The sequence below is a fragment of the Globicephala melas genome, chromosome 7 (assembly GCF_963455315.2).
Source record: "Globicephala melas chromosome 7, mGloMel1.2, whole genome shotgun sequence".
NCBI lineage: Eukaryota > Metazoa > Chordata > Mammalia > Artiodactyla > Delphinidae > Globicephala > Globicephala melas.
The window spans coordinates 59,457,749-59,482,702 of NC_083320.1; the positions used below are offsets into that span (position 1 = coordinate 59,457,749).

Sequence of the window (24,954 nt, forward strand, 5' to 3'; positions counted from 1 at the left end):
ATAAACACACTTACACATACGTGACTTTCAAGGATAGAGCCCTTTCCATTCGTTTGCCTGCAGCAGGATAAGTTTCTGGCCTCCCTGGCATGCTTTCTCGAGGCATTAGAGGACAGTAATTCTTGTTTTACTCCCAGTATCTAAGGACTGGACTTAAGCTGTCCAATATGGCAGCCACTAGCCACATCTGGCTATTTACATTTAAATTAATAGAAATTAAATAAAATGAACAATTCAGTTCCTCAGTCATAGTGGCCAATTTCAAGGCTAGTGGCTACTGGACTAGCACAGATATAGAATACTTCCATCACTGCAAAAAGTTCTATTGGACACTATTTATTTGGTTTTAACAAATTAGGCCCACTTTGGTTTTTAGCCAACTGAAGCACAGATGAACATGTATCATGCATGCAATACATTACCAAGAAATGCTCTTAAACTCTAATTAAAAGATAAGCTTTTAAAGAAATAAGTTGTGAAGAAAAAAAAAGTGACACACCCCATGCTTGGAACCCTAAGACCTGGATAAATCCTAGTTCTGCCACTTGCCTTGGGTATGTTTGTTTTTGCCTCAGAATCCTCATTTGTCAAATAAAGCTGATACTAACCCAATAGAGTCCTGTAAGGATAAAGTAGTATAATATGGGTCAGTGGTGCCTGACACATAGAGTGGATTCAAAATAGAACAATTAAGAGAATCTAAGTTCTCAAAGGGCGGGATGTGAAGGAGGTGGTCTGAGGGCACTAAGTAGTGTAGATGATACCCAACCATCCTGATTCCTTCCATCTCTGAGAAGAGAATTGGGATTGGATATCACAGGCCTCCTTTGATTCTACTGTCCACTCTCCTGCCTTCTCCTCCTCCCTGCAACATCATCCCCGCCACATCCCTACTGGGGCATGGCATAGACTTTCCCTCTAGGATCCTCTATTTTAAGAACAGAGGTCAGTGCTATGAATGTTCTCAATCAATTCTGAAGGAGAATAAGCTAATAAGAAATCAGAATTTGCCGGAAGAATAGAAGCTTAATGTTTGGGGCTTTGAGTTGTAAAGATATGACTTGGCCCACTACGTTCTCTCAGCCTTTTTTCGGTTTTGTTTGCCTTAAGCTTATCAACATGCTAACTGTTGGGGGGAAAAAAAAATCTAAACTCAATGGTGGTTTTTATTTTTCCTTCCAACAAATCTCAAAGGTCTAATAATGATTACTAAGTATGGAGTTAAAGAGCACAGAGAGATCCTGAATGTGTTAATTTGACTTGAGAAAAACTATGTATGAGCCAGAAAGAATGTGTAATATATTTAAGTCTCATTAAGCTGTCATTACTTGGAAAGATATTTTCCAGGCAAATAAACACCCAAATCTCACTCTTGCAGCATCCTCAGAATAGCACATTCAACTCCAATCTCCTATCCTCACACATTCTGTTGACTTCAAAGAGAATTATGGGTGAACAAGAAAATGAAAATCAGGTAGGGCAATTATAATTCTGAAAAAGGAAAACAGGCCACATTGATTGGGTTGCTCAGAGAAAAGAGAGCCATTCTCCTTCACTGCATTTCGCTGCTCAAGAAGGCCAAAGTATTTGGGGGCCTAATTTTTTGCTGCTTTAAAAATAAAGCAGAATTGGAAAGTATACTTTCACATTCTGCCAAAGTTGAGGGTGAATCTCATTCATAATATTCACTCCTCTTATTCAACTTCTATCTTCTGAATGTTCCCTCTGTGCCAGACACTGTGCACCCACTGGTCAACTCAATAGACTATTGAAAAGCTGCCCCCAAACAAGTTCAGTGTGAAGCTACCTAGAGGAACTGCCATTAGAATTTCAAGTTTTATATCTTTGACGTAAGTCCATGGGATAATGATAAAAATAGCCACAAAGGAATACCTTTCGGTATCTAGAGAACAGGGTGAACTAGGACGAATGTGAAAGAAAAGTGACCCCCCAATGATAACTTGTATCTATCTCAGCAGGTTAGTGTTCTGATTAATACTACAGCTTAGAGGGACACAAACAGATCACCGTCCATCCTGCCATGTATCCGGACAGAGGTACAAAGTCTGTCTGCAAGCTTAGGAAACTATCCCTAATAATATTCCCTAATGATATTGTTCACCATAGCCTTCCTGGCCTACCTCCCAGGTGTGTATATTTCTCATCAGCATTACCTTCCTTATAAGGGTAAACTGGCTCACTTTTCTCTGCACAGGGAATAAGGAGGAAATCCTTAAACACGGCACAGCAAAACCATGCCAGGGAGAGCTGGAAACCTACGCGAGGGGAAAACTGCTGAGGTTTCAGAGTTCGACAAGGGCGGAAAGCACAATTCTGCCCGAGCCATGACTTACCTTGAGAGCATGCAATGAGATAACGGCCATGTACGTGTGGGGTGTTGTCGAGGGGACAGACTTCTCACAACAAAAGGATATTGGGCCACCAGAGCTGGGCAAAGCTGGGTATTCGGCATAAAAACACAGTGCATCATAACAAAGTCATTTAAAACTGAATCTGCAGGGGGGCAAAACAAAGCAGAAAAGGAAATCAGATTCCTGTAGAAAAGTTTAGGAAAGCAGGAGTATCTATTCATTTGTTCTTGGCCAGTGGTTCTTACACATCGGCTTGGGGTATTGTGGTTTTACTGTACAAAGAAGCACTGTGTATAAAAGTAATACGATTGACAGAGCTTGAGATCAAAACTCAATTTCTTAGGACAATGGACAAAACGTATGGTAGTTTTAAAAGAGACAGACTTGTAATAATGATACTGGTCACCTGAGCCACAATTAAAAAAATATATATATATAAAACTAAGGAGCCACACGTGGGCAGTACCATGTGTGCAGGATTAGGACGTGGTCATTTCTTTGTCTATTTTACACCACCTGTCTTTGGTCAATCTCTCTTTTCCTTTATATCTTTTTTACCTTCTATTTCCAGAAGGAGCAATAAAAGATGAAAGGGTGATAGAATCACAGAAAAAGGAGGTGGTAAGAGCAGAGAACTGGTGAGGGAAACAAAAGCAGAAAAAAAAGAAAAAAAAGACAAGATAAAGGCTGTGAGCAGCAATTGAAGCAAAACAAAAGCTCTCCAGTAGATTAAAATGGTGTATGTCCTATATTTGAAGCTATTTTTAGATAGGTAAGTGGGGGAGATGGCAAAAGAAATAAGGCAAGTCCCCCCAGATAAGCTTCATCTTGAATGTGATGCTGGTTCTTCATTGCAAAGACTATATTATCCAGGCAGCCTTAATGGGAAAGCACGTAAAGACAGACCTAAAAGCCTTAGGAGTACGCAAGTTAAAGCTTTGGAATCCAAGATACTTATGGGGGTTTTCAATTAAAAATGAACTACCATGGCTGAGATCTGTGAAACTCACATAACTTCTCAAATAGAAAAGGGTGAGAAATATGAAAATTGCCTAACTATAGGTATTGAATTTTCAATGTCTATGTTTTAAATTAACAAATACTATCAAAGTTGGAATCAGTGACTAAAGGTTTAACTGTTATACGTATTTTTAAAAAATTGGTATAACTGTCATAAATTATGTAAGTTTAAGATACACAAAGTGTTGATTTGATACATGTACCTACTGCAATATGATTACCACCTTAGCTTTAGTTAACATATCTATCGCGTCACATAATACCATTATACCCATTTAAATATAGGTGATGAGTGTGATCCAAAGTTGTCCTAACTAGGCGTTACAATTGATTTCTGTCCCATTATACTGAGCCAGAGAAGATGCCGAGGTGTCAGACAGAAGCTGAATGGAACTTTTTTTCTTAGGTATGAAAGGACGGTCATTGGCATGTCTGAGTTGAACATCTAGTGTCATCTTTGTATGTTTTAGATATAAAGGATTTCTCTGAGGATAGGAGAGAAAGTGCTTGCTTATAAGGCTCCCCGAGGCCTGTGCTATAAAGTAATTTAAATTTTGCTAAAGCAGAGATTTGAGGAGCGTGCTCCAAGGCTGGCGAGACCGTCAATCAGCATGGTAATCACCCAGCACCCACATCTCAATGTGGCTTTCTCATTCTCTGCTCATAAGCAGTAACTCTTGAGAACTGATTAAAAAAATCATTTCCTACTAGAAAATGATTTTCCAAGTCGCTCAAGGACTAATTCTGGTCATAGAAGTAGAAAGTCTAGGAAACCAAAAGATCTCAGGCAGAAAATACGTGTTTTGGGGTAAACTAAGAGAATGTACTATCAAAGCCAGGGGTGTTCATTTCTACGATGTAAACCAGTTTCACTGGCAACTCTGACATCTCTTTCGTATTGTGAATCCAGAAATGCCAAGGGTCTCCCACACCACTGCATCCATGAGTTTCATGGGGCTGAACTAAGATTATTTTTAGTGTCTAGGAGGACCATACAGTAATTCATATTTTTGATTATAAGAAAAACAGATTTATTCTTTCATCCAATCCATGAACATTACTTGCAAGAGTAACAAAATCAGAAAAAAACTGCAGGGAATAAAGTTCAGTATTAAATTATGATGTGAACTTAGTTCTAATATAAAAAATGGAATGGTCAGGAGTCATATCCTAAGTGGCAGCCACGCTATATACACTGATTTCTGGCCTCCAAGTTTTTAAGAAGCAATAATCCAGTCCCCTCCTCTTTCAGAAGTGACTTTAAAAGGAAGAATATATTTGTTCTTCATGGGTAGTAAAGGTCTTACAGATCTTTTCTTAGATTCCATAGTCTCTAATGCACCAGAACGTTCCTCTTTGGACAATATTCACTTTAGAGAAGATGTTGTTTCTTGTATTATGCAATCACACATTCTGGGCAGCAGTTAATCGGAGGGGAAAAAATCTGTATTTTTCCTGACCTCGGGCCCTAGAAATTTGGTTTGAGGTTATGTTTGCCTCTTGGAAGCAAGCAATCCTCTCATAACTGGTCCCTCAAGGATTTCCTTTTTCAAGAAGAGATCTTATCACATTCTCCTTGCTCAGACATCTTCAACCACTTCTCAAGGCTTAGCTTCACATTTAAGATGGCTCTGAGATCTGAACCCTAATTCTTAGACCCTACCTTCTTTCTGACACTTATGTATACAATAGTCTAGCAAAGCCAGACCACCTGGTCCTCCTTGTCTCTTTCTAGGTCAGCACTCATGTTGTCCCTCAGGATGGAAGACTTCATCCTTAGTCTCTAGTTACTGGTTACCTGCCTTCCTTCAGGGCCACTTCAAAGGCTGTATCCTCTGTGACACTCTGCCTGGTCCCCTCAGCCTTATGATCAAGTTGTCTGCACATTCCTTTAGGTCCTGTAGCAGGTTATAAGCTTCCTGAGGACAGGAGGGTGGTTTCTTGTTCACACTGCCTTGTCCTAAGCGTCCAGCTTAGCACCAGCCCAACAAGATCCTCAACAAATATTGAACTGAAAATAGCTGCCCTGGAGCCAGAGATCCTGGCTTTTATATCTACTACTTCCCAATTAATTCACTACATAAAAAACCTTAGATAATGTATATAAAAAAAGGAGAAACTGGAATGAGAAGATAAAATAAGAAGTAAATCAGTGGTAAAATACTTTTAGGAGGCATAATAATGTTAACTTTACCTTGAGTATATTGCAAGGATGACAGAACTGGACATTGAACTACTACTAAGTGTTTTAGATAAGTCTTTGAACTTCTTTCAGTGAGAAATCTTCTTCTATGGAGTTCAGTGTGCTTAAAAATATTAACCCATTATTCTGAGGGGCCAGTAGCAAATGAATGTGGGCTGTTCCAAAGTCACACATAAGATGGTAACCAAAGTGGAGAATGATCCAAACTCTGAACACTTAATTCATTGGTAAGATTCATCTCATTTACCCTCAAATCTCTGTGTCTTAGTTAACAAGACTGGTTCACTGGAAGGTGGTATTATGATTTTTTCCCGCAAGAAAGATATGCTGAAGTCCAAATTCGCAGTACCTCAGAATGTGACCTTGTTTGAAATAAGGTCTTTACAGATATAGTCAAGTTAAGATAATTCATGTGGGACCTAATCCAATATGATCGATGTCCTTATAAAAAGGGGAAATTTGGACACAGAGACACATGCACAGAAGGAAAACGATGTGAAGTGACACAGGGAGAATACTGTGTAAAGATGAACATTGGAGTGACATATCTACAAGCCAAGGGACGCCAAAGATGGCCAGCAACCCCCCAGACGCTAGGCAAGAGGCATGGAACGGATTCTCCCTCACAGCCCTCAGAAGGAACCGACCCTGCCGTCACACGGATCTCAGACTTCTAGCCTCCTGATCTAAGAAGCAATACATTCTGTTGCTCAAGCCACCCAGTTTGTGGCACTTAGTTCTCGCAGTCCTAGGAATCTAATACAGGTGGTGTTTCGTTACACCCTGGGGCAGCCCAAGCATCTCAGAAAGAACCACTTTACTCCCAGTTGGAGCACAGTTGTGCCTTTTACAGAGGCAGCTTTGAATCCTTTACGGGAACAGGTACTATTTAAATTATAGCCTAAGAGGTGCCTACGGAAGGTGGGATCTACATGAACTTAACAAATGCCTTTGGAAGGCTACTCTTAATATCTGTGAATGAGACTGAGCCATCTACATAGCACAGCCAGGACGAGTAGGCAGAGGAGGGTCAAGAGGATGCTCTTCTAGTGGTCATACCCATGACCCATTTCTAAAACTGCTGTGGCTACACACACTGAGAATGAACTCAGAACTGTTTTTACAATGCTCTGCGTGGATTTGATAGACACACAACTGTTCTAGGTGTTTACCTGTTGCTTCATTTAAAGCTGGCTCAAGGCGTATCGTTTCTAGAAAATGCTCTAAAATTTTTTCAGGTGTTCCTGACATCACAGTATACCTGGATAAGAAATAAAACCATCATTAGTTTTTCAAAAGAGGGCAAATCACTAATATATAACATTTTACATATCTGCGTTTTTGGGGGTTTTTTTTGAGATCCCAGGGAACCATATGGACTCAACTTGTGACCCATATTCTCCGTAAGGTAAGAAGGATCATGTACCTCGTCAAAGTCACATAAGCAGGCAACAGAAACATCTCAAATTGAAGTAGTTACTAAAACATTATTCTTTTTTCCCTACATGGGACTAAAGTAAACTTCTTGGAGAGTGGCTCTAGCAGGCTGGGAACTGAGGCATTTCAGCCTTGTTTCAAGGGGGAGTGAAAAGGGACATGTAAATCCCGGGGCAGCTCAGGGCAAGGGGAAGTGACAGTAAACTAGGTTATCCATATATGGGTTACTTGTTGCAAAATTTCGACCGCACACTGGATCCCCCTGCCTATTTCTGGAATGCTCTGTGTTTCCCAACTGTACACTGGTATGTGCTTTGGAAATGCAGCTAAGAATAAGAGAAAAGAAAACAAACCCCCAAAACAATGAGCAAACAGACCCCAGTAGCATCTGAAGAGGAAATAAATCAGTAGTGGAACATCCCTGTAACTTATATCAAGGTCAAATGTCAATTAGTTGGCAGGGTGGGGGACGTTAGGCATCATATCAGAAGATCCAGCCATGAAGCTCTTCAATCAACATGGGAGGATGTAGTTTTTAAAATTGAAGGTGGGTTATTTCAAAGTCATATTCAAGACGGTCAAAAACAGTGGGTGAAAGCTATAGGCAAAATACATTAATGGGATCTGGGTAATCATATTCCAAAACGTAGACTTTGCTCTTCTGCTTGGCATTTCACTTAGGGCAAAATGACAGGGAATAAAAACAACAATGAAAATAAAATTCTCTTGTGTTTAGAAAGCAGCGGTAGAATTCAGCTCCAGGAGAACTCAGGGCTTTTGTGCCTCCTCACCAATACCCTTTCCCTGCCTGTTTGAGACCTCAGAGGAAGTGTGTTGAGAGCCCAAGAATATCTCTAATGTATTCAATCTCAGGGGCTTAACCTCCTGCCTGAGGGAGTGAAGAAGAGGCAATGCAACATACGACCCTGTGCCCGGGAACACGGAGTGAGTGAAGCAACCCCGGTTTTGAAGGAGATAGCAAATGCAGTCTATTTGGAAGGTAACTGTTACTTAAACCTATTGTGTGTGTGCATGTGCGTGTGTGCCCTCAGGACCAAAAGGAAGCTGAAGAATCAATCAATCTCTGAAAGAATCTGGCTTTGGAGCCTAGAGGAAGAGCCAGGGAATAAAAAAAAACAAACAACTACTTTAATCCAAAAAGTATGACCCTTTTCTCAAAGTAAACAGCATAGAAGATGAGGGTTTTTCCTCTTATAGGCAATGACTATTTGAGGGAAGGAGAGGGCGAATCTATAAATGACTTTCAATACTTAAATGGAGAAATCTGCTGAGTTCATTCAATAATTCCTAAAATGTATGATTCTTTGATGACCCTTCCAAGATGATCTGCAAGAGGAGCAGCATGTGGCCACACGAATAAGGAACTGGAGTTGGAGAGGGCAGCCAGAAGGCTGGCTTCCCATTCTGGTGTTCTTGGTTAGGACACTTCTTAGCTAGGGTTTTTGTCTGGCCAAAAAGAATAAGGGCTTGGGGCTTCCCTGGTGGCGCAGTGGTTGAGAGTCCGCCTGCCGGTGCAGGGGACGTGGGTTCGTGCCCCGGTCGGGGAGGATCCCACATGCCGCGGAGCAGCTGGGCCCGTGAGCCATGGCCACTGACCCTGCGCGTCTGGAGCCTGTGCTCCGCAACGGGAGAGGCCACAGCAGTGAGAGGCCCGCTTACCGCAAAAAAAAAAAAAAAAAAAAAAAAAAAAAAGAAAAAAGGCTTACCTGGGTGGCAAGCCTTGAATGCTCTCGGCTCACTAGTAAGAGAAAATGGCGTCTCTACTCTCTGCCCACCTGGTCAATTGCAGACATCAGGGCACCTGTCTTTTGCTGCCAAAGTCTTCCTCTAGTGGTACAACTGCCTTACCCTACCCTATCTCTCTTCTCAGCTCCACAGAAGGCTATTCAGGGGTTGGTAATCTCTCAGGACCAGGAACTCTGAAGAGGGAGGGGCAGGGAGCTTCTGGCCTGTGATCTTGCAGCTCTGGGCTTGGCGGAAACATGTTATTACTTTCTTTCAGGCTGGACACTGCCAGGTGCCTACTGCTTGACTTCTGTTTAAATGGAGAAGACTTGAAGACCAGACAGTATGGCTCTCTTCAGTTTATTGCATGAAGAAGTTACTGTAGTCCAAGTTAAAGAGAACCCTGATTGGTTACATTATCTAAGCTGTGAGGTTCTAAACTTGAGAGAGAAAAGTCTTTTTCTAACACCAAGTCTGGAAATGAGGACAAGTCTATCTGTATCCAGAACAAAAAAAGAGGTGGGGAATGGTGCCTAAAAGAGACTATCTTTCTGCAAACAGGATGGAGTTGAACGACTGGGTGGTTGATAGTCTAAGGAAAAAGCAACACAGTCACTAAAAACAGGAATAGTCATTTCAAATTCTCTCTTATTAAAACCACATAACCGGGGGCTTCCCTGGTGGCGCAGTGGTTGAGAGTCCGCCTGCCGATGCAGGGGACACGGGTTCGTGCCCCGGTCCGGGAGGATCCCACATGCTGTGGAGCGGCTGGGCCTGTGAGCAATGGCCGCTGAGCCTGCGCGTCCGGAGCCTGTGCTCCGCAACGGGAGAGGCCACAACAGTGAGAGGCCTGCGTAACGCAAAAAAAAAAACCAAAAAAACAAACACATAACCACAGAGCAGAAGATATCCAAAGTGGTAGATATTTGAGGGCTTCATATAGTTTATCCGTCATGAGAAATACTGTCTTGCTGTTGACATTTTAATATCACACTCAGAGTTGAGTGGCTTGAGGAGAGCCAGGCAGTTTTGAACGGTTAAAATGCACAGTCATCCCTCGGTATCCGCGCGGGGTCGGTTCCAGGACCCCCGCAGATACCCAAATCCATGGATGCCCAAGTTCCTTGTATAAAATGGTGTAGTATTTGCATATGACCTACACACTTCTCATATACTTTATTTTTATTTTTTTCTTCTTATATACTTTAAATCATCTCTATATTACTTATAATACCTAAGACAATGTAAATGCTATGTAAATAGTTGTAACTACAGTGTAAATGCTATTTAAACAGTTGCCAGCGTGCGGCAAATTCGAGTTTTGCTTTTGGGAACTATCTGACAATTTTTTTTTCCCAGATATTTTCCATCTGTGGTTGGTTGAATCTGTGGATGTGGACCCCCCAGATACGGAGGGCCAACTGTATGCATAAACTATTCTGGATTTCTCAGGGTAAAGGTAAATCAGAAAAATAACGTTATCAGCACCAACATGGTGACCCTCTTTGAGCTGAAAAAAGGTAATTTCTGAGGAGACAGGGGCCCTAAAGGATCCTAAATTTTAAGTCCCTCCAGAGACACGGTTGTTGCCACGTTCTTCGAGTTGTCCAGAACATCAGGTCAAAATTCACTTACACGGCCCCCCCCGTTTCAACTCTGGTCTGGCTCGGGAAAACTCAACACGGAAAATGACCCTTTGAAAGAGCGGCTTCTTACTCTTCAGGGAATGGTTGGCACGGTGCACTTCTCTGTATGCCTGATGTTTCCTAAATGGTGTGCTGTGAACATGCACGAGGCTTTGAATTATGTAAGAAATTTAGATTGGTCTACAGGACACAAATAAGGAGATATAACAGAAATCAGATCTAGGCCTAAAATAAATTGAATGCGTGTGGGCTCTCCTTTTCCCCTTAGTTTGATTTCATAAAAAAATCTATATTTGGAGAGCACTCTGAATGGAAGCTGTTGTAACATGCAAACGCTTTTGATCATCTTCCCATGCCATAAGGAGGTGAAGGAAGGGGGCCTCCGGGGCCCTCTTGGTCAAACGTTTTAAGGTTGTGAAGAATTTAAGGCTTACTTTTTCCGGTAGCAAAATTTTCCTGAGACATCTGAGGCATTATTAAAGAATGTAGATGACCACTATAAAATGGCCTAGTTATACTTAAAAGCACTAAAGAAAATCACTGGGGGTAGTCCCAGACTTCACATAAAAAATATTTTCATTCTCATCCTCCTTTGTGGGCTGGAAGGACAACTGCTGAAAAACATGTGAACAAGAACATTTTTCAAGAATGCACAGTAGTGAAAAATAGAAAAAATAATAAAGAATTCTGGATGGTAATTTTATAGGTTTGAAAGTGAAGGGATAGTTTTTTATATAGTCTATTTTATGTCAGCCCTTTTGAAATATATTGCTTTGCAACGTTTACTAGATAGTGTTGAGGAGAGAGTATCTATATACCATATTTTGCTAGAGTAAGTTGTGAGGCTAAGGGAGCATAGACTCAGAAGTTGGTCCAGCTGGACTTGAATGCAAGCTGTCATTAAAAGTGCTGTCATCCTGGGCAAGGAACTCACTTCTCTGAGCCTAAATTTTTCCATCATCTGTTAAAAGGGGTTGTAATAAGGATTAGATAAAATATGCAAGAGGTACTATGGCTCTTCAGTAACATTGTATTTCTTCCTGCCTTCTTTGCAGATATGTTGACTCATCCAGATGAAATGTCTGAGCCTTGGGCTTTCAGTCTAAACAATTAAAACTCATCATTTATGGTGAGTGTGTTGATTGATGGGAACATCCCGTTTACTTGGCAAAAAAAGAAAAATACTTGGGATGCACTCCATTTCAACATAGTCTGTGGCCGCATTTCTTTACCTACAGAATTGGTGTTTTTATTACTCTAAGATTAAAAATTAACGTTTATTTAAAAAATGAGATTCTGTCATTTTTTAATAATTTCTTAGAGCTACGTTTCCTAGTTTCCCTAACTATTCAAATGTTCATACATTTGATTAAAAGAAGTCTCATGTAAGAAGTTGCAGCAAAAGATAGAACCGAACATAGACATACAGAAAAAGAGTCAAGTTAAATAGGGGACCTGATGTTAAATGTGAAGCAAATACCCTTCAGACGTTAGCAGGAATAAGTATGGATGAGGCCAAATGGATGTTCCCAGGCCACAGTCAATAGGCTGTGTTGGGACTTGCCTGGTGGTCCAGTGGGTAAGACTCTGCGCTCCCAATGCAGGGGGCCTGGGTTCGATCCCTGGTCTGGGAACTAGATCCCACATGCCGCAACTAAGAAGCCTGCGTGCCGCAACTAAGACCCGTTGCAGCCTAAATAAATAAATATTTTTTTAAAAATAGACTGTGTTATATTTGAAGTGTGGGTTTCCATCAAAGATGCTCATTCTGACCGCACGATGAAAACACTTCTTGAGAAATCCTACATATGAAATTCAAATACCAAAGGTTCTCCACACCCAGGGGCCTACGTATCCCTTGAGCTGCCTGGCACTCCTATGCCCATTGTTCTCTCCAAGGCTATTGCCTTCTGCTCCAAGCTATTACAGTTGCACACAGACAGAGGGAGTGTTTTTCCAGTGGGGGAATATTCTCCCCCGAATTACTCTAGGCAGCACCGAGCTCGACGCAGTGCCAGAAACGGACACATTATACTCTACACGATGTGTGATTAGTCAATAGAGAGAAAAAAAGTCACACACACTGCCGTCTTCCACAAAAGAGGAGAACGTGCTATTGTAGAGATGATGATACCATGTGAAAAGGTTAATCATAGTCTGGCATTTGCAGTGTTGGATGCAAACCTACTTTTGCTGAGGCTGTGAGTTTCCTTGATTAGAAGCCCTGTTCCCTGCTGGGACCTTCTCCAGCACCAAGACATCTTGGTCATGTTCTTTAAGTCTGACTGTATTCGCCTCAACGTCCTGCAAATACAAATTACACCACATACAGATGCTGCCGTTTTTCTCAGACAATGAAAAAAATTTCAAATGCTTCAGAAACTCATTTGGTGCTTGTGATGCTAATTGTTGCATCTACAAATTAAGTCATTTTCAAAGTCAAGGGCTGGAACGGTCAGAGAAAGGACGAGATGAGGTTGGAGGCACGTGGTTTTAAAAGTCTGCTGTTACCCGAGATGCAGAAAATCAGCTGAGGAGAGAGGAGTGTGCTCAGAGAAACCTTTGGGAGAGGGTGGTACAGCGGAAAGAGAGAGGAGCCAGTGCACTTATTCTTGATAAATATATGTGGCAAATAGCACTCAGCTTCAGCAGAGTTCTTTCATTCTGATTATCTTCTGAGGGTACTTAGTTTTCTTAGGAGTGGCATGTTTTCCCTCTAATCAAAAGACTTGTAAAAACTATCAGTTTGAAACGTGTTAAAAACACTTTTCAGTTATTTGGAATAATTTTATAAATTACATCCATGATAATGGTCCTAATCTGATTCTTTCAAAGAATAATTGTGGCTGAGTGCAAACTTCATGTGTGTCAACCTCCAAAAGAGTAAAGTTCAAATTTCAATGTCATTAAAAAATGATTTATTAAAAAATCGTAATGCACGTTTCCTCCTCATTTGGTTCCTATTTTAAGAGACTGGATAAAAACCACATCAAATTCCATGTGGCATTTTTTCTATATTAGTCAATGCTTTAATCTTTAATTTAACTTTTTTTGCATCAAGAGAACGCATTCCTAAGACAAACTTCGTTGTCAGAAATTTTGCTGCCAAAGGCAAAAGCTTAAGGTTGTGTAGGAATAGGTGTCCACACATAAGGGATGGGAAGGAGACTGTAAATCTTCATGAAATAATGCCAAATGTACCAGAAAGCACAGAAGGTGCATTTGGGATTTCAGGGTAGGAGAGAGAAAGATGCTCAGGCTGGGAAAGGCATAGAAGGGAGTCTGCTCTGTGAGCCAGCAGGGAAGGGAAAAGAGCAAAGTGATCCTGGAGGGAACAGTGTCTCTGGGTGAGGTGGGATAGACCATGGGCCACCTGAAAGGCCAGGGGTGCTGGGACAATATCACCATGCCCAGCGGTCCACAATCAGGCTTCCACCAGCTAAAGCTGGGTTGTCCCTCGCAAGAGACCAGGAGCTGGATGGTGGGGAGAACCTAGGGACCATCTATTCTAACCATCATCCACTCTCACAAATACTTTAACAAGCTTCCATTAGGCCCCTCTGCAGAGCCATCTCTAAGTGCAATCTCATGGCTCCTCCTACAACCCCAACTATTCTTCATGTACTTGCCAGAGTCTGAAATTCCTTTAGTGTGAATCAATTTGACAAAAAGCACTTGAAATGAAAATGCTTGGTTAGAGTAACCATGGTGGACATTAATGGCAACTAAAATGCAGTCACTTAATAAATCCAGAGGGAGTGTGAGGATATGAGAAAGACTCAGATTTGGGAAGAGACAGGAGGTTTAGGATAGAGAAAGACATGGAGAGGGAGGTGGGGAAGGACACAAAAGGGGAAACCTGGGATTGCAAAGAGAAATGTCTCAGGCTTTGGCATTTGGCCAAGGCATCCCTATTTGTCTTCAGTGCTCGTGGACCCGTTCAGGTGTGTGCAGGGTTATTTGGTCCAGCACAGCGCGGCACATTTGCAGCCTTACTGGAATATCACCTCTGGACCCCAGAGCCCACCCCAGCACATCGAACATGCCAGGTTTGTAAGCAAGGCCCTCTGGCCCTAGAGCATTCATTAATCACAGTGCTGGCTCAATTAACACTACACTCATTCTTCTTATCTGGCAAAAGTGAAAATGCGACGCCCCTCAGCCACACTTCACCTTGGACTCACCCTCAGGATCCGGTTAAAATCCTCCTTGTCTACTCTTAAGAAATGGCAGTTATCTTCTCGCAAGACGATGGAGGCAGCTCTCGGGGCATCATTCACTAGCGCTAACTTGCCGAAGTCATCGCCTTCGTGCAGCGTGCAGACCACACCCTGGAGAGAGCAACACATCCAGATGAAGGTGATCCCTGAAAGGGAGCAAACACCCACCTGCACCCCCCCCCCCCCCGCAAAACACTGTATATATCAATAGGCTGTACCCAGGGATGTCAAGTGTGGGGGGAATCAGATAATTATGTTATAATGTTTCATTTCTCTTTCATTGAGTAATCTGGGCTAGGGCCTAACTTAAATGTATACATTATAATCCAGGAGCCCCAGAAAATTCAGTACTACTCTGAGTATAATAACTTAGATAACTTATGATTAGAGATGCTATAATGTCTTTTCTGCATAGAGTAACAACGTTGTAGCAAGTTTAATTGTAGCATTAAGTTGTTAATACTTAGAACCACTAGTATATGGAGCATAATAAAGTTTCAGAAAGAAAAAAAGATATATATACCTTGCCATAAATGACTACATTCACTGATCCTTTTAGAATAATGTACCAGGAGGTGCCTTCTTCCCCCTGGTTAAACACTAGATACAAAAAAATGAAAAGACTTATGACAAGAGTAGAAGCACATCAGTATAAATTACAGCTTATCAAATCATCATTTTTAAGTCCCCAGAATTATGCATTTAATTCCAGAAGGGAAAAAAAAATCACTGGCAAATACGAACTTATTCATGTGGAATATTACTTCCTTTTCTTTAGAATGTGAAAGGAACAGAAATACTGCACTCCTTGCCGTGCCCTAAAGATACGTATTCACTAGATACAAATTCACCAGCTATCCATTCCTTAAAGCAATACATTTCCCCCACAATTCATCAAAACTTGCTAAGCTATAGAACACAGTTTTTAAAAGTATTCTGAATGGTAAAGTGAAGTTTGAAAACATGCAAATCAGTACTACATAGTGTTGATGGATGCATATCTACATATTTTTTAAAAAATGGGTTGGAATGATAACCACATCATATAGGGTAGGAGTTACCTTGGGGAGGGGAAGAGAAGAACGAGATAAAGGAGGAAACAAGGAGCCTTCAAATGTAGAATTTCATGTTTTAGAAAATATAAAAAATGAAAAAATATGGCATAAGGTTACTATTTGATAAAAAATGTTTTTTAAAAAGGTGTTTGTGGGCTTCCCTGGTGGTGCAGTGGTTGAGAGTCTGCCTGCCAATGCAGGGAACACGGGTTCGTGCCCCGGTCTGGGAAGATCCCACATGCTGCAGAGCGCTGGGCCCGTGAGCCATGGCCGCTGAGCCTGCGCGTCCGGAGCCTGCGCGTCCGGAGCCTGTGCTCCGCGGCGGGAGAGGCCACAGCAGTGAGGGGCCCATATACTGCAAAAAAAAAAAAAAAAAAGTTGTTTGTAACAACCTCTAGTTTTTTGTTTGAAATATTTAAGTATTTCATGATAAAATGAAAACCATCAGTAAGAGTGAGTGAAAAGAATAAGAAAAGTTGCAAGTCATCAGTGATCATAAAAATTAAAAAAATATTAAAAGTGAACCTTTAAAATGTGAAGAAAAGACATTCTTACTAAAGTAAATATCAATGTTAGAAATACCACTTTTGATGACTAAAATATTTGAAACTCATTTTTAATTCTTTTTGCTTTTACAATTCATGGTCTCTGCTTATTTGACTAACACAACTCAGTCTGAAGAAAGAGCAAGATTTTCCAAAGAATGTCTCTTGAAAAGTTAACACGTGTCCATTATAAATGTTTTCTCTGTTTCACTGGGTTTAGGAAGTGTCAGTTTACATGGTGTGAAATGTATCTTTACTGTAGAACTCCTGAGAAAGGTAGCATGCTAGTATGTGTTACTATTCTCCAAGAGAGATCAGAGAAAGAGGCATTTCCTGATCTGAATACACCGCTAACCATGTTTTTCAAGAAGCGTTTTGTACGACGAGTGGGAAATGCCAGCCGAAATAATTTTGCTCACTTTTTTTTTTTTTTTTTTTGTGGTATGCCGGCCTCTCACTGTTGTGGCCTCTCCCGTTGCGGAGCACAGGCTCCGGACGCGCAGGCTCAGCGGCCATGGCTCAGGACCCAGCCGCTCCGCAGCATGTGGGATCTTCCCGGACCGGGGCGTGAACCCGTGTCCCCTGCATTGGCAGGCGGACTCTCAACCACTGCGCCACCAGGGAAGCCCTTGCTCACTTTTATTAATATGAAATTTCAATTTCTTGCTCCCAAATATGATCACAGAACTAAACTACAACGTGCACGCTGGAGAGATACTACATATTAGTATTGCATAAATATTTGGGGCAAAGAAATTCTCTCAGGCTCGGAGCTGTTAGTGAAAATGAGAGAAGAACAAGAAGGCAGGAGAGTATGCCGGTCTAACTAGCCTCTCAAGAGATAGATTAGTTTCTCTCAAGCCACAAACTGAAGTGAGGTCACTGTGAAAAGGTTTTGCCTGGGGTCCCCCCTGAAGAGCAGTGACTTCATCTCACCCTCTTTAAACACTGCCTTGAGCCAGCAGGGGAGGGAGCAAGTGGAGACACAGGCTGGCAACTGCTCCCAGGCTGGCACCCAAAACCCAGCGGGCTGCAGAGTAAGGGATACGTGCTGGGAATAATCACAGGTCCAGAAAAACAAATGGTGCCACGTGACATCCTGGCAAGTCAGACCCAGACCCAAGAAAGGGGAGCATTTGCAGTCAGGCTCCCATGGCGCATGCTCGGGAGGGGGCCAGCCAGGCACCATGCACGATTACAGTCTTCACTTACACACGGTTCCTCCTTTGGCGTGGGACTCGAAAATGAGAACACCTGCTAACTCCCGTTTCACCTAGAAGGAAAAGAGAAGGAATGTGGGGGAAAGGCCAGATTGCGGGGGGCTGGGGAGGGACTTGTTCTCTTTCTGAACAGTGCTGACTTCCACGCGGACACCTCCCACTCTGCTTTGCTGCTCCTCCTGTCTAGAACCACTTCCACTAGATGTGCCACTAGATTGTTTTTTAGTTTTTTAAAAAATTGAAGTATAGTTGATTTACAATGTATAGCAAAGTGATTCAGTTATGCATATATATATATTTTTTCAGATTCTTTTCCATTTTAGTTTATTACAAGTTATTGAATATAGTTCCCTGTGCTATACATTAGGATCTTGTTGTTTATCTGTTTTATATATAGTAATGTATATCTGTTATTATCAAATTTCTAATATATCCCTCCCCTCCTTCTCCTTTGGTAGCCCTAAGTTTGTTTCCTATATCTGTGAGTCTATTTCTGTCTTGTAAATAAGTTCCTTTGTATAATTTTTTTAGGTTCCACATATAGGAGATATCATATGATATTTGTCTTTGTCTGACTTACTTCACTTAGTATGATAATCTCTAGGTCCATCCATGTTGCTACAAATGGCATTATTTCATTCTTTTTATGGCTGAGTAGTATTCCACTGTATATGTGTACCACATCTTCTTTATCCTTTTATCTGTTGATGGACATTTACGTTGCGTCCATGTCTTGTGCCACCAGACTCTTAAAGCTTTTTACAAAAGCTGTTTTATAAGCTAATTCGTACAAGACAACCTCCCTAGAGACTGTTTAAACTTGGTTTCACATGTATGAACTAGGCAATTTCTCTGCCTGTCTTGCATCTTGGTGAGAGGGTGAGAGCAGCCACAATATCGTGACTCTTGCTCCTGGAGGCTCTTCTTTGCATCACACATCATGCATCACCACAAACGTGTTAGAAAACTCAATGTCTTGAAGTTGAATAATAAAGCTTAAATGTGTGAGCTATTTCTTTTTAATTCCAAACTATGGTCCCAAATTATGTTCTCTCTCCCTAAGAACCAAATAACCTGAGATCTTCCACAGTGCCTGGGTATCTGGGATTTGAGGTAGAAGACTCCTCCTTTCCACTACCCACAATCCTCCCAATTCCACCAAGGCTGGGGAAGTCAGAACATGCGCATGCTGGGGACCCGGACAACAGGTAGGGAAAAGGGGTCTTCCCTCACTTCCCTCTCCAGCATGAGTTCGTGGAGCCTCGGCTGCTGCCCCTACGAATGCAGGAGCTCCCCGGGTGAGGCCCCCGGGCACTAGACCCATCTCACCATGGAGAGAGTGAAGATGACAGCAGGGTGGTGGGAGGGAGGGGAGCCTGGGCTGGACCAGACCCCTGGATACTCCATGTAGGTGAGCAAGCTCCCGGATCCCCAGTGGTGCAGGGAGTGGGAGGGATGTGAAGGCAGTCCTGTCTGGGTTGAAGGGGGAAGGATCTGGAACCCTTCTGCTTGGGGTTGTGGTGAATGCCTCACTGCTCTCAGTGGAGACCTGAACTCTACCCCCGCCCAGAGCAGGGACTACAGGCACTGCCACCATGTGACAGTGACAGCATAATATCGCCTAGTGAGCTGGGGATGAAAGACAGATTAAGCAGATGGGCATTGCTGAGGGGTCCCGCATAAAACCTGTGATCCGTGGATGCTGGGACAGCTTCTTTTATTATCATTATCATTACTGAATTACTAGCACATAGGAGACTTGTGTTGCCTGGAAATTGTGTTTCTCTCTCCCTCCTATGGCAGGAGACATTTCTGTCCACTGTTCTTCTCAACACCCTAGTCACGTAAAAGTTCAGAGTCAGATACGGCCGTTGGGCCATTGTTCACTAGCAGGTACTGCTCTTGTGTCCTAAGATATCTGAACTAATGCTCTCTTGCACCTTCTGCTTCCTTTCTCAATCTGGCAGCAAACCTGGGTGGAGCTGGCCCCTTGGGCCAGGGCTGGTCGTCTTGATTTCTTTCCCCCCCGCGCCCCGCTCCCGCACGCGGCTCTATATGTCATGGAAGGGACACCCCTCTTAAGGCCTGGCTCTCTTGTCTAGGTATGCGGGTTCCAAGACTCAGGAAGTTTGAAGCGTATGTTCCAGTTCTGCTCACATCATACTGCCTTGGTGTTTAGGGCAGCTACTAATAACGTAGTGATACTTGATTCTTTTTTGGTGATTGCACATGGGCGTAGCTTCCTTAGCATCTCGTGAGAAACAGGAGGGGCCGTTTGTGAGGGAGAATTCAGGCGTTCCTGCCCCTCGCCCACACTCTCCAATACTCTCCTTCAGGCCTAACTGTGCATTTAACTCAAACTGTGCGCCCCTCCCCTCCGCCTCAGCTAAGAGACAACTTACCGTGGTAGAAAGATGGGATAAGGCTTTAATGTGAAGGAGTTCTTCATAGATAATTTCTAGGTCATCCACGGTCCTCTGGCCAGGTCTACAAAGAAAAAAAAGTAACAAGGAAATAATGAGATAAAAGTCATTGCTAAGGGCTTGAAATATAGAGGTGACTTCGGGGGTCAGTAACATGTTCAGGAAATTCTTAGCAGAAATCCCGATTAAAAAAACATCGGCAGAGGGAGAGAGTATGCTATGATCATTCCTAAAGGGATTTTTGACATGAACGTGTTCCTTGATGGAAGGACATGGAAGAAATCAGAAGGGCACATAATCCCTTTCCTTTCCATCTCAGAGGGAAGAACATCTCTGTTCACACTGTAGTTGGCTAACTGACCTCTTACTTTGTAGATGATCGTTCTACAAAATCGCCTTTCATCACTACCTTAATCAGTAACAACAAACTTATCGTTTAGCATCTCTAGGAACTATTGGTTCAATCAACTTGATGATCAATCCAAATTTCTTGGGATCCTGATATCTTAGCTTAAAAGAATAATAATGCTGTTGTCACTATTGTTTTGGGTTATGTAATATGCTTCCACCACAGGACTCAGATAAAGGATGCCTATAGACAACATTTTCTCACCTATCCCTGAGGAAGTGAGGGCATGAGATGGGCAGAAGGCAAACAGTAGTGCATGGGATTAGTAAAAGAGGGAAAGAAGGGAAGAATACACCTGCATTTCCCCAACTCTGTTCCATGGAGGACTACTGTTCCATGAGATGTTAATCAGTATACTATGTACAGTTTTTTCCCTATAATTTATTATAAAACTAGTATCTAATAGTCTGCCTTTCCCTATAATTTATTATAAAACTAGTATCTAATAGTCTGGGGCTTGTGGGCATTATGGACATTTTGGCATGGGAGGACTGAGTGGATTGCTGATCATCTTTCTTGTCTATAATAATTCTGGAATCACTAATAGAGTTTAATTATACATCAATGGTAAAAGGCATGACTGGTCAGTAATTTGGATTTTCTATTGCTCTCTCCAGTATAAGAAACCCTGACTAATATGTTTTTGAAACTAAAAAACAAACAAATGTGTTATGAATTCTGACAGTGCTAGGAAGTCAATCTCCACATTGATGGACAGGTGACATTCACTCTCAGCTAACTGCTATAGTCATGAGTGTTACCTATTAGATAATCATCATCTGTCTTATGCATTTTGTCCTAAAATTTCAATAACTTGTGGTATTATTTAACGTTTCTGTATATTAAACATTTAAACCTCAATGAGCTGCCGACGGTGTTCCATCATTACACTGTATTTTAAAGAGTGCTCCTTGATTAGATAAATTCAGGGAGTGTTGGTGTCCTGAGCAGAGCACTGGGTTTAGCGTCTGAAGATCAGGTTTTAACCTTGGTGCAACCATTCACCAGCTGTGTGACATCAGAGGCTCAGTTTCATCTGTAAACTGGGGACAATATCTTTCTGAGAGTGATGTGAGAGCTAAAGGAAGTAGCGAATGGGAAGGTATCTGCATATTTATTTGAGTGAGCGAAAAAAAAAAAACCCAGCAAAGTGATATTCAAAACTTAAACCCTTGCACGAGAAAAACAAACTTACAAATTAAGTATGACTCTTGGTTCAGCAAATTACATCTAGAACTTAGTCAATTATTAGATACGTACTTGGAGCTATCGAAACTGAATTGTAAATATTCTAAAAGAGTTGAGTTAGATAATTTTGCAACTATATTCCAGATCAAATGGGAGCTAACTGGAGGAAGAAAACTCTTTGCATCCCTTGGGCATTACCTTCTCAAGGACGGCTTTAACACAAACAAAAGAATATGATATCCTTCTCTTATAGCAACAACAGAGGGTCTATTTCCTAATGCCTGCCTGTACTAAAGCCATGACCCAGGGAGATGCCAGCCAGGTTCACCTCCTGCCAAGGATCACCACTTAAGGATACACTGTGCCCCAATCTAGTGGAATGCAGAAAGTAGGGGACCCACCGAAGGAAGAGCTATGGCCCCAGGGACTCTGAAGGAGCCAGGCCTTCTTAGCAAGGGGCCTAATCTACTACTTGACTTAGACATGGGGATTTTGAAACTAGGACCCTTGGAGATTTAAAAGTCAATTGAGTCACCTCAGTCCATCTACTACGATAGAGGCAGCTAATGTGAAGTCTCAAGGTGGGCGTAATAGGATTATGGCTCTTCAGCACAAGGGGCAGCCCTGCTGTTCCTGCTACTTGACATCAGCCGCAAATAGCACGGACCCTCCTAGAAGCTTGGCTAAAGGAGAAAAGGGTCGCCAAGTCTCATTCTCAACTCCATGGAGTGGGCTGTTATGGAGGGAGAAGAAAAACTCAGCTGGGAAAAGAAAGGGTTAGAATTTAGCTCTAAAATCTTGACAGATTCAGAGTTGGAATTGGGGAGCAGATATCTATGAGTTTAGGAAGAGTTTTCACATAATATCAACATGAAATCCACACTGATCAAGGTTTACAGATTAAAAAAATAAATGCTGCCTTTAGGATCTATAAATCCCATTATATTAAAGATCACTGAATTTCATCCAAGAGTTAAAACAGATGATGATGAAATCTGTCAGACCCTCAATGCAGCATACTGAAAATTTGACAGTGTGTCAAGGCTGCCCTTTGAGCCACTTAGTCTTAGGACCTGCACCAAAGTGTGGGAGAAGACAGGTAAAGATGGCAACTTTCAGGCTATTTTCGAAACCCACTCAACTTCCCACTGCCCCACACTACTGAGCACGGCCTGAAGCTCTCCTCCCCCAGGCCACTGCCCTCCTCGATCTCTCCCCGGTCTTCCAGACATTTCTTCTCAGTGTCCTTTATGAGCTGTTGTTTTTTTGTTCAACTCTAGAATTGTGCTGTGCCCCCCAGGCTCTGCCACCTTCAGCTCTGTTCTCACTTCGTTCCACCTTCTCTCCGTGGGAAAAGTCCCCAACTTTCATCTATACGATGCTGAGACCTCAATCTTTATCTCCAAACAGATTTCTCTCTTGAGCTCCAACAGCTTCCTGGCCATCAATTCCCAGACAACCCACAAGTGTCACAAGCTCAGTCTGTCCAGAAGTGCTCCCTCATCGTCATACAAGGCTCTCTTAAAGCGGGTCTCAACTGACTTTCCTAGACTCATCTCTCTTTCCTCTCTTCACATCTTCCCTCATGGCTGTCTACGTTCTTTGCTCCAGGGATAACCAGACATCTCCCTGGTCCTCAGACACGCGAAGCTGTTTCTCGCCTCCAAGACTCTTCACGTGCTCCTCTCTTTGCCTGGGATTTTTAATTTTTTCCTGCTTCAAGCCCAGCTCAGATGTCCTCTCGCCTAGGTAAAACTGGTTCTCCAAAACTTATTCTTCCATGGCACATGATCCCACTGCCGTGGCAATTACAATATACTGTGAACGATGTTATTTGCTTAAAAATCCACGATTTGACACTGCTCTTCTCAAGAGAAGCAGCATCTGGTAGTGCAAAGGGTGCTAAGCTAACAACAGAAACGGGATTTGAGGTCTAAAACAGGAACTTCCTAGGGGCCCAACTGGTCTAATGCCTTGTCCCTACATCTGTAAAGATAGGGATAATAAACCGGATTGCTGTAAAGATTAAACGAGTTAATATACACGAAGCATTCATACATTGGAAATATGGTACACATGCAGGATGGCGTTATTAAGGGGGAGGGTGTTCAATCCATCTCATCAGATGAATGCATGCACAAGTTCTCACGACTCATGCGGAAGTCAAGGTCTGCCCAGGGGAGATGGCAGCAGTGCCAAGGACCAGTTCCTGTTCTGTGGCCTGAAGGACACAGGGGCTTACGCTCTGTTATCCTTCCCACTGAAGGTCCATTAGGACAAGGTGTCCATGACACAACTCACTTCAGGTACAGCACACGTAAGTGTCATGGTAAGTAGTTAATTATTAATGGAGGGAGGAGACAGGATGAAAATGTTGGATCTCACCTGTTACTCCAAATCCCGTTCAAAGATAGAAAAGACAGATTTTTCTGTAGGATTATACATGTGTTCATCCAGTTTTAAGAAGTTACCATTTTAGACCAGCTGAACTTATTCAGTCTAACTAAGTCCAGATCAGTGGGGGCCTGGACAGAGATGACCATGAAAGGCCAAGCAGCACCTGTTGGGTAGGACCCTTTTTATGGTCAGAATTTTGTCTGCCATGCTAAAGGTCTGATAGGAAAGATATTTAAAAATCCAAAACAGCACTGAAAATCAGTAATGTCACCACGACAAACCATAACATAACACTCTCCGTGGACATGAGAGTTTCAGGAATTCTTGGGTGATAGGAAGCAGATAGGGATAGAATGTCTAAGATGTGTCTGGAGGCAGACACAGCTCTGGACTCACAGAAGAGACCATCACAGAAGGGAGACAGCCCTGCTGACAAGACAAGGGCAGGAGAGGGTCCCAGGGCTCATCAAAATACTGCTCCATGGGCTTCCCTGGTGGCGCAGTGGTTGAGAGTCCGCCTGCTGATGCAGGGGACACGGGTTCGTGCCCTGGTCTGGGAGGATCCCACATGCCGCGGAGCAGCTGGGCCCGTGAGCCATGGCCGCTGAGCCTGCATGTCCGGAGACTGTGCTCCGCAACGCGAGAGGCCACAACAGTGAGAGGCCCACGTACCGCAAAAAAATAAAAAAATAAAAAAAATAAAAAAATAAAAAATACTGCTCCACTCAGGACAGGAGGCCGCTGGGCCCCTCTCCCACTCTACGCGCCGAGCAGCAGCCTGTCCCAGGGTTCACTGCCAGGCTACAGCTCGAGACCTGCTCCAGAGGAGCCTGAGAAGGAAGCAGAGGCCTGGGCCCTCCTGCCAGACACAGAGGACGGAAAGCAGTGGCAGCTCTCCCAGGAGGGACTTCCCGGGAAGGGCTCTGTTCCGGGAGAGCCTCCTTCGTTTGGCAACTAGCGGGAAGACGGTAGTGGCTTCACCCTGCCTGCCCCCCTCACGCCTCTGATAAAGCAAGGCCTGTCCGGAAGCATGGCCCCCGCTGCCTTCACAGGGGTGGGAGTGTGGATGGCCA

General features: G+C 42.8%; 1 protein-coding gene across 6 annotated transcripts in view; it reads right to left on the reverse strand.

Moving 5' to 3' along the window:
• RAPGEF4 (Rap guanine nucleotide exchange factor 4) overlaps window positions 1-24,954 on the reverse strand; it is a 317,781-nt gene that overhangs the window by 46,371 nt on the left and 246,456 nt on the right. For all 6 annotated transcript variants that reach the window (XM_030851867.3, XM_060302243.1, XM_060302240.2 and 3 more), the window contains 7 exons: window positions 19,867-19,951; window positions 17,457-17,517; window positions 15,168-15,244; window positions 14,609-14,755; window positions 12,613-12,728; window positions 6,768-6,856; window positions 2,436-2,514 (listed from right to left, as the gene is read on the reverse strand). In XM_030851867.3, the coding sequence (XP_030707727.1) occupies window positions 2,436-2,514; window positions 6,768-6,856; window positions 12,613-12,728; window positions 14,609-14,755; window positions 15,168-15,244; window positions 17,457-17,517; window positions 19,867-19,951 (654 nt within the window). The remainder of the gene's footprint in view (window positions 1-2,435; window positions 2,515-6,767; window positions 6,857-12,612; window positions 12,729-14,608; window positions 14,756-15,167; window positions 15,245-17,456; window positions 17,518-19,866; window positions 19,952-24,954) is intronic.